Raw genomic sequence first — 8,810 nt, 5'->3', positions numbered from 1 at the left:
CCGGTCGTCGGCACGGCGCCCAGTTCCGCCATCACGCCGGTCGTCGGCACGGCGCCCAGCCCCGCCGCCACGCCAGCCGCCAGCACGTCCCTGATCGCCGCAGAAGGCTCGAAGGAGAGAAGCAGATGCCGGCCTATGGAGACTCAGATGTACGTGCGCCTGGTCAAGGACGCAGTCGGTGGCGAAGCCGATCCTCGGAACTGGCAACCGGTGCGAGCGCCAGACGGGCTGCTCTTTTGTTGCCCAGACGGTGGCTGGCACGACTTTGCGAAGAGGAAGGGGACGTACCCGGAGCCATGGAGCTTCGAAAACTCGAAGATCTACTGGCAGCTGCAGGCTCTGCGCCAGATCCTCATCTTCGCGACGCACCCGCCAACGGACGCGGCAGTCAGCGCGTTTGCTCGCATCACGAGCGAACCGACGTTCCGCGTCTTTCGCGACGAGCTGATCGCCGTCGGGGCCCTGAAAAGAGGAAAGGGCGGAAGCAAGGGGGAGGTCCCTCCCAGCCCAAAAGAGCGAGGAGAAGCCATCATCGGACTGGCACGGCTCGCCAAACCGCAGGTCGTCGAGGCGCGGCTCCTCAAGCTCGGAGGGCCAAAAGAGTCAGCCTTCATATCGCAGGTCAAAGGCGACAAGCATCCGTATATCGCTTGCCTCCCGGAGCCGCCTTCCCCACAAGGTCAGAGCACCATCCCGGGAAGCTGGGAGCTGGGCACGCCCAGCGGGGATCGCGCCCGTGCCCAAATCGGGCAGCTGCGACCCGCCATCGTGTCATCATCGGATGCGAAGGAGCTTCTCCTATACTCCTGGACCCGTTTCCAGATGATCCATTACATTCGCGCAGCGTTCGCCGCCTCGAACGAGAAGATCCGTTCCCCGATGTGAGTACCCAGGCTTGCCGTGCATGGTGTGACGTCGACTCCGCTGTACCTGTGGCTGACCCTCGCTTCTGCTTGCCTTTACAGGGACCATATTCTCGTGTCGGAATGCGCCACGATCCTCGTCGAAGTCATCAAGATGCAGAAGGAGCCGTGGCTCCTCAGGCTGGACGACGTCCGTCCAACCGGAGCGCTCAAGGGGTACGACCGACAAGTCGAGGTGATAGTCAAGAACCTCAGAGACCCTCGCCTCAAAGGTCTATGCAAGTGCGGCCGCGCTCTCCAGGAAGGCATCTGTCCCGATCAGGAACTGCACCGTGCCACGTGGAGAGCTCAGACTCAGGCAAGGCGGGGAAAGAGCGTCAATCTCGTTCGCAATCGCATCGTCACTACGACGAGACGCATTCTGGCCAAGCCCTCGTTGGGACCGAGGCAAATCATGGGAGGCGACGAGGATCGCGACGAGGCCGATGATGACCTCGACGAAGACGACAGCGACCTCGGCGACGACAACAGCGACGACGAAGACGACAGCGACCTCGGCGACGACAACAGCGACGATGAGGGCGACGAAAGCGACCTCAGGGACAACAACCTTGCGCTACGGGAGGCCAAGAAGCGGGAGCTCTGGGCTGCCCTGGGCACCTGGGTTTACAAGGCCATCGTCGAGGGCAAGGGCCTCTGCAAATACTGCGGGGCAGTCCTGTGCCTGTACGGGCCCACGCCCCTGGCGAGCACCTCGTGGTGTTATGTGTCCATCGATCGGGTGGTCCCCGGCGTCGACGGAGGCCGATACGAGGCACACAACATCGCGGTCGTTTGCAGAGCATGCCAGATGACCAAGTTCAGTCATCCAGTAGGCACTTTCCAAGGAGTGCTGCTCCCAGCATTGTCGGCTTTGCCGACTCTCCGCCTCGACAGCAGCAACATCGTCGTCCAGCCGGCAGTGGACGTGGCACCGATGACGGCAGCGGAAAGGCTCCAGGCCAAGGAGTGGCTGAAGGTTAGGAGGAAGCAAAACAAGGCATGGCAGGCGATCCACCCGACCCGAAAGCGTAAGCCGTGGCTTCTGACCGAGGACGAGGGTCTGGCCCTAATCGCATCTCGCTGGATCGGGCACGGCAAGATCGTCGACTGTTACGGCCTGGAACAACCGCTCGAGTGGTCGAGCATCGACCGGATCGACTCGGACAAACCGTACCAAAACGACAACGTGCGGATGATGCTCGCTGGACTGAACCTCCTCAAACGCGAGCATGACGACACCCAGGGCATGGCCTACCTGGCCCACCTGCGTGGCGCCTTCGCGCCTGGCCCACCTGTCCCCTCGCCATCGCCCTGACCACTGATCGTTGAGCGCTCGAGTAATCGACGACATCGCCTTGTCATCATCGTTGAGCGTCGACCAGCTGCTCGTGTATGGTGCCGCCGGGAGCAGAGTGATACCGTCGCATGCAGCGGATGATGCCAGGCGCTGAGCACCGATGCCAGTGATTGTTGACTGTCAGACTGAGCGGCAGGGGTCGTAGCTGGACCGTTGAACGAGGCATGCAAAAGCTGGTACGGTGCACGTCCTTCTATTCGAGGCCGAAAGTGTGACCGGGTCGCTGTCCTCGGCCCCGTTGTGAGTACGAGGACGACATGGTGGAGGATAGCAAGGAGCCGGCCAGGTTCGTGGCGAGCGGAGGGACCGAGCGAACGATGGAGCTGTCACTGCTCTGGGATGATGCCACACTGAGAAGATGCTTGCTCGAGAATGGTGGTTCGTGTCCAGTGGATTCGGTCAGGTCCATATGCGAACTCGGCCCTACGCCGTTCGTCGAGCACACCTGCCAGCTCGACTCGGCGACTTTCGTCAGGCTCATTTGCCAGTTTGACCCGACGAACTTCGTCAGGCCCGTTTGCCGGCTCAACCCAGCGATTCTCCCCTAGGTCACAGTCACGCTTGGGCACCGGGTCTCTTTCCTTGTCGCAATCTCCATGCCGAACAGTCGCGTTGAATCTGTTGGGTGATGGCAGATTGTGTGGCCTGGCAGCATCAACATGGATATGGCTCGTATGCCACGGGGACCGAAGCCGTGCGAAACGCACGGAAGGAGCATAGAGTTGGAAAGTGCGTAGCGCACGGAGGGAGCGCTGGGCCAGGGCGTGCGTGGCGCTCGAAAGGACCGCCGACCCTGAGCGAAACCCCCGCCCGGTTCCCCCTCCTGGAAGACCCCTTTCTTTGAATAATGATCATGTGGAGGCCCAAAATGCGAGCCTACTAGGCTGCTGGCCAGACGGACGCTCACACAGAACATCGACGCTTCAATCCTTCCAGAGGTCCCACGCCCGACGCCGAAGAGCACCGCCGCCACCACCATCGCAAGCCCAGGCCACCCTCGGGTCATGGCGAGCCCCCATATCGACGGCACAAGCGACGCCGCCATGCATCAAATCCAGGTGCACGGCCCCGACGCCAGCACGATCGACCCGAGCCGGCCCTCTCCCCGGCTGCCCAACGAGCTCCTCGCACTCATCATCGAGCTCGTCTTCCTCACCTCCTCGCCCACTCCCGCACCCGCTCCAGAGGGCCATCCCAGCGACACGACCATCCCCGGCCAGCCCCGGACTCCATCCACCTGGCAAGCACGCACCAACCTCCTCCTAGTCAACAAGGCCTTCCTCCGGCTGGCGACACCGCACCTCTACCGCACCATCTCCCTCGACACCGATCGCTCTCTCGACGCCTACTTTCGCCACGTCCTCAACCACGAGCACGGGTCGCAGCTCTTTGCCGGCCTCGACCGAGCCTGGTTCGGCAACGTCAGTGCGGCCCAGAGAAATGGACTCACCATCGACCCCGTCCAGTACCGCCTCGCCGAGGCCGCCTGGTACGAGGAGACCGCAGGCGGATTCATCATCGGCCATGCCTACGCCTCGCGCAGAAGGATGCCGCGGGGCAAGGCCAAGTCGAAGCGAGGGCCAAAGAGGCTCAGGCGGGTCAGCGTGTACTGGGCAGAGGAGGAGATCATCGAAGAGGTCAGCGATCCCGAAAGCGGCAGCGCGAGCGAGGGCGAAGGCGAAGGCGCGGGAGAGGATGAAGGGACGATCGCGCCCCGGGAAGGCCTCCATAGCGATGGCTTCGCCGCCGAGGGCTCAGGAACCTCTGCGTCCTCTGCAATGGCACAGCCGGCGCGGCCCGCCTGGCAGACGCTCTACGCAAGCAACCGGCAGACACGGGCTGCCAGGGACAATGGGCATCGTCCAGAGTTCCAAGGACCTCGGAGACGAGTGGCCATGTCGGCCACGCTGAGCGGGCCAGTCGAGGGCGAGCTCGACCCGTGGGACATGGTTGAGGCCCAGGAGCGTCTGACATCGCAGCAGGCGGCCCTGGACCCAGCGACAGGAAGCGCTTCGACGGCGGCGGATCCTCCCGACCTCGGCAGCCTGAGCATCGCGGCAGCCACGCCGTCGCCGCCGCTGCCTGACCCACCGGATCCTCCCGCCGCCAGCACGTCCCACAAGACCACACTCGCCGCGCTCGTCGAGCACCGCCACGCCCACCGTCGACAGCTGCACCTGCTTCAGGAGCCGAGGGAGATTGTCGCCTACCACCTCGTCACGGCCACCCTTGAGAACTGGATCAACCGCATGTTCACCGAGATCCGCACCCTGCGGTACATTACCCTGACCGTGAGGCAAAAGTCACTGGCTGTTCCGTGTTCGCCCAGGCTCCGCGCTGACGTCCGCGTTATCTCTCCCTCTCCCGCTCGCTCTTCGCTCCATGGCAGTTCTACCCGGGCATCATCCTGGACGACGACAAGCTGGAGCACGTGCTGCGCCGGATGCTCTCGGCCGACGAGAACCCCAAGCTGGAGCTGCTCCTGGTGCGCATCGCCCACGAGCCCGTGGCGGCCGGATCGCGCTTCCGCCGCCTGGACCGTGCCATGACCATCGGCGGCGCCGTGGACCGTATCCAGGACGACCGCATCCGCGTCGAGGGTCTCGGCACCGCCGTCGGCGGCGAGATCCTATCGCCGCCGCGCAGCCAGGCTTCGGCCCGCGCCGATGCTTCGGATGTCCCCCAGCCGAGCGACTCGTCGAGGCGATCCGAGAAGCAGCCAGAGTCGAAACGGACCACGAGCGCGGCGGCCAAGGATCAGCCGGTCGGATCGGCTTCGGACTCGGACTCGATCGACAGGCTGAACGACGCATCGCGCCGAGCCGTGCACATCACCCAGGACGGCTGGTGGTCGCGGGTGCTGCAGCAGAACCACGCGCGCCGAGGCGACGCGACGGAGCCCACTGCTCACTCGTCGATCTCCGAAGAAGGCGACACGCAACCCTTCTCGTCCCTCTTTGGCCGCGGTGCGAGCTGCACGACAATCGAGAGGGTGCTCGGCCAAGCCGACCCCTTTGTCGACGCCCCGCCGCCCATCGGGCGGGGACGCTCCTCCGCCGCAGGCAAGGCGAGCAAGGCCACTGCCCGCCTGCTAGAAGACGGAACGGACATCGAGCCGCGTACGGGCTACCGCCAGCTCCAGCTCAACTACATCAACGGCTGGGCCAGGAGGGACACCGAGGGCGGCAACGAGGCTTTCGAGGGGTAGAAGGGCGTCGTTGTCGAGTGTTGGTGGGGCAAGAGCAGACGTTTTGCGGGGCAGGTAGACGTGGACGGGCAATAGACTGTTGAGGAATGCGAGTGGCGATGTCGGGTGGGACGCTTGGTTGTTTTGCGGCTCTGGAGCAGCTCGACGGGTTGGTTCCGACAGGGCACGGCACATCCGACACACGACGGTCTCGTCGGCGTCACCGTGTCCCAGCCTCTTGCAGGCAGGACCCGGCCACGTCCCGCAGCCATCGAGCATGCTAGCTGCGAGCGAGGCGGAACCGACGGGCAATTGATTGAAGGCAGTTAAAAGGGGCTGCGAGAGAGTCGTCGATCCACGCCTTTTCAAAAGGGCTCGAAAATTGGGCGCGCAAAAGGGGCGGGGTCCCCAGTCGAGCGTGCAGGGAGCAGGCCACGCCCCCGGGCCTCCCCGTGCCTCTGCCGTCTTCCTGGCTTGGCAGCAGCTTCCGGTAGCCGGGTGTTCGAAATCTGCCGGAACTTTTTTTCAAAAAAAATGAACGAGCTGAACTCTTGCTCATCCTGCGCTTTTGCGATAGGCTGAGAATGAGGAAATTGTGCGACACAAAAAAGTTGACTTTCTGGCGGCAGCTGGGCGCTGTGATAGGGATCACGGACGGATCAGCGAGTCAAGAGCGCCAATTCTTAAAATCCCAAAGTGCAAAAAGTTTCGGCAGGCCGAGGCAACTTTGGAATGGATGGCGAGATGTCAGCTTGTTGATTCGAGAAGAAGCTGTTTCGAAAATTGTGTGAACATGAACCCCCTTCGCGAGGGCCGAGGACAAAGTCAGCCGCTTGTCATGTTGCGCCCCACTTTGCTCCTGCCATCGGATGGGCAGCCGAAGGAGCTGAATCACCCACGAGGGCGACAGGCCGTCGTGGACTGGTGCAGCGTGAGGGCAGTTCCGTCTGCGACTGACCAGCCACACCTTCGCTCTCGCCTTGCTGGCAAGCAAGCAAAGCGGGGGGCGCAGCCAGCCCAACGTGACAGCTTGGGCGCCTGCCCTTCCCGACCTCGACGACGTGCTTGATCCGCGCATCCGGACCCTCCCCGAACGTCCACTCAGCAGCAGCAGCGGCATCTTCCATGCATGCATGCCCACCTGATGACTGCGCCTTCTCATCGGCACAGCCTCGACCGCATCGCCAGACGAGGCAGGAGAAGACCGCTCACCACCCGCTGACCAGGGCCAACGTGCGTAGCGTCTGGTAAGGGCCCGTCGTGAATCAGCTCCCTGACTCGCCTCACGGTCGGTGCTGGACATTCGCCGAACGGATCGATCAACGACGACGAACGGAGGCCGTGCGTGTAGCTTTGAAATCAGCGCATGACCCAGCCGGCCAGCCAAGACGTCGATGAGTGTTCGGCGCATCCTCATTGGCCGATCTCGAGGCCATTCGACGGATCGGCCTGAGGAGCTGCCTGGCGTGCTGCGTCTGAGCGCGGTGGGCATCATAGTATCGTCTCATATTCAGGTCAGGCCAAAGGTCCGAGGCAGGCCGGGAGCAACGACGCCGTGCTCGCCCTCGACGATGCCTTGAGGCGGCCTCGCACCGAAGCTCGCCTTTGGAAGAGAGGGTATAAAGCAGGACAGGCGGTAGGAGCCTCGGTTGCCCGTCCCTCTTCTGCCACCATCCGATTCCCAACCGCCAGCAACAACCCGCCCGCACACCACTCGAGCTCCAGCCTCTCTGTCTATTCACTCTTCCCAAGTGAGTGTCGCCCTCCTTCCTCTATCCCCTCCGCATCCGCACGCACAATCCAGGCGCGACGATGACGGCCCTCCGAACCATCTCGAAGCCCGGTAGCGCGTCGCCTCTGCGCTCGCTGCTATCCAGCGGCACCGGCTGCGGCGCGGGCAGGACGGCTGTTCAACGATCTCTGATCGGCCCTGCGCCCCTTGTCTCGACCCTCGCTCGACGCCCTCAGCCTTGCACGCTTGGAGCACACGCCACCGCCGGCTTCGCCACCACCGCCATCGCCCGCTCTTCCGCCGCCGCCACCGCTGCCGGAGCTGGATCCAAGTCCAACATGACTTCGCCCGTCATCCGAGAGGTCAAGGTATGTTGCCGTCTCGGCTGTTCTTGAAGGTCCGGGTCGCTGCGGCCCCATCGCCTGCTCTCGAAATTGACCTTCATCTCCTTTCCTCTGCCTCGACCCACCTGCCTGGTACCGCAGGTCGACCACGACAACTTCCGCGACCTCCTGGAGCGCTTCAAGGATGCCGCCTCGCGCAAGGAGAGTGGCCTGATGCACGACAGTGAGTGCCGCGTAGCACCAGACATTGCCAAACACGCCCACCAGAGGGGGCAACGAGGGCTGACGACATGCGTGATTTCACCACTGCCGTCCGCCTCGCGACGCGTGCGGACACGCTTCGTCACCGCCTGCAGTCGTCAACACCATGATCCGCGAGGCCTCGGTCCACTCTGATGCCGAGGTACGTTTGCATGGCGTCGAGGCCGGAGCCCGTCGACTCTATGTGCACGAGTAACCATGCCGATTGTCTGACTCGTGTCGATTTCACCACCGCTCCACGACTCGGCGTGCCCGTGCAGGAAATGAGCATGTGAGTTGGCCTTCCTGCCTTCTGTTCTCTGACCTCTCTGGACCACTGTTGACCCTCCGTCTCGGGGCTCCTCTCTCTCACACATCTCTCTGGCTCGCCTGCAGCTACAAGACGCTGGCCGAGAACGGCATGGCCGACGCGGCCGAGCACGACAAGGCCGAGCACAACGACGTCAAGCAGGCCATGTATTCGATCGACAGCGAGAGCGTCGACCGCGTCGGGCACGACAAGTACGTCTCGATGGTGACGCGCGCCGGCGACCTCTTCCTCAAGCACGCCGACGAGGAGGAAAACGACCAGCTCGTCAAGCTCGTCGCCAAGCTGAGCGACGACGACCAGGTCAAGCTGGCCAGGCAGTTCCTCGACGCGCGCAAAATGGCCACCACCCGCCCGCACCCCATGGCCCCGCAGTCGGGCGGCGCCATGCAGAAGACGGCCGAAGTCATGTGTACGTGCCTCCTCGCGCTCGTGGTTGCGATGCGACGGATCGAAGTGCTGACCACCCTTGCTCGTGCCTCGTGTGCCCATCTATCGTCGTCGCGCCTATCTTCTCTTTGCAGCCAAGCCCCTGGACCAGGCCCACCAGGCCATGCGCAAGTTTGTCGACCTCAAGTACCAGCACTCCGAGCCTGGCCAGGCCTGATTGCGCTGCGCAGTCCAGCCAGTCGCGGGCCCCCCGGCCCACATCAAGCCTGGTCTCGTCCAGCTGACCCTCATCACAGTGTCAGGGCCCAGCCTCTCGGCTGACGCTCG

The 8,810-nt window shown here is 63.6% G+C and overlaps 3 protein-coding genes across 3 annotated transcripts in view; all 3 read left to right on the top strand.

The window, feature by feature from the left end:
• The window catches only part of PFL1_01010 (uncharacterized protein), a gene marked incomplete at both ends in the record, with an annotated part of 3,718 nt that extends 1,498 nt beyond the window's left edge, over positions 1 to 2,220 (top strand). Inside the window, 2 exons of the mRNA XM_007878510.1 lie at positions 77 to 881; positions 966 to 2,220. Coding sequence (XP_007876701.1) covers positions 77 to 881; positions 966 to 2,220 — 2,060 coding nt within the window. The remainder of the gene's footprint in view (positions 1 to 76; positions 882 to 965) is intronic.
• A 1,046-nt stretch (positions 2,221 to 3,266) lies between these two features.
• Positions 3,267 to 5,470, top strand: PFL1_01009 (uncharacterized protein; the record flags this gene model as incomplete). The annotated part of the gene is made up of 2 exons (XM_007878509.1): positions 3,267 to 4,553; positions 4,652 to 5,470. 2 exons carry the CDS (start codon positions 3,267 to 3,269, stop codon positions 5,468 to 5,470), a joined length of 2,106 nt encoding a protein of 701 aa, XP_007876700.1.
• A 2,049-nt stretch (positions 5,471 to 7,519) lies between these two features.
• PFL1_01008 (uncharacterized protein) lies at positions 7,520 to 8,700 on the top strand (the record flags this gene model as incomplete). Its single annotated transcript, XM_007878508.1, has 6 exons — positions 7,520 to 7,549; positions 7,667 to 7,748; positions 7,882 to 7,928; positions 8,047 to 8,057; positions 8,162 to 8,505; positions 8,618 to 8,700. The coding sequence occupies 6 exons, from the start codon at positions 7,520 to 7,522 to the stop codon at positions 8,698 to 8,700; spliced, it is 597 nt and encodes a 198-aa protein (XP_007876699.1).
• Between the last annotated feature and the right edge of the window lie 110 nt (positions 8,701 to 8,810).

This window comes from Pseudozyma flocculosa (assembly GCF_000417875.1).
Source record: "Pseudozyma flocculosa PF-1 unplaced genomic scaffold scaffold00002, whole genome shotgun sequence".
Classification (NCBI taxonomy): domain Eukaryota; kingdom Fungi; phylum Basidiomycota; class Ustilaginomycetes; order Ustilaginales; family Ustilaginaceae; genus Pseudozyma; species Pseudozyma flocculosa.
This window is presented reverse-complemented; position numbering and strand designations above follow the sequence as displayed.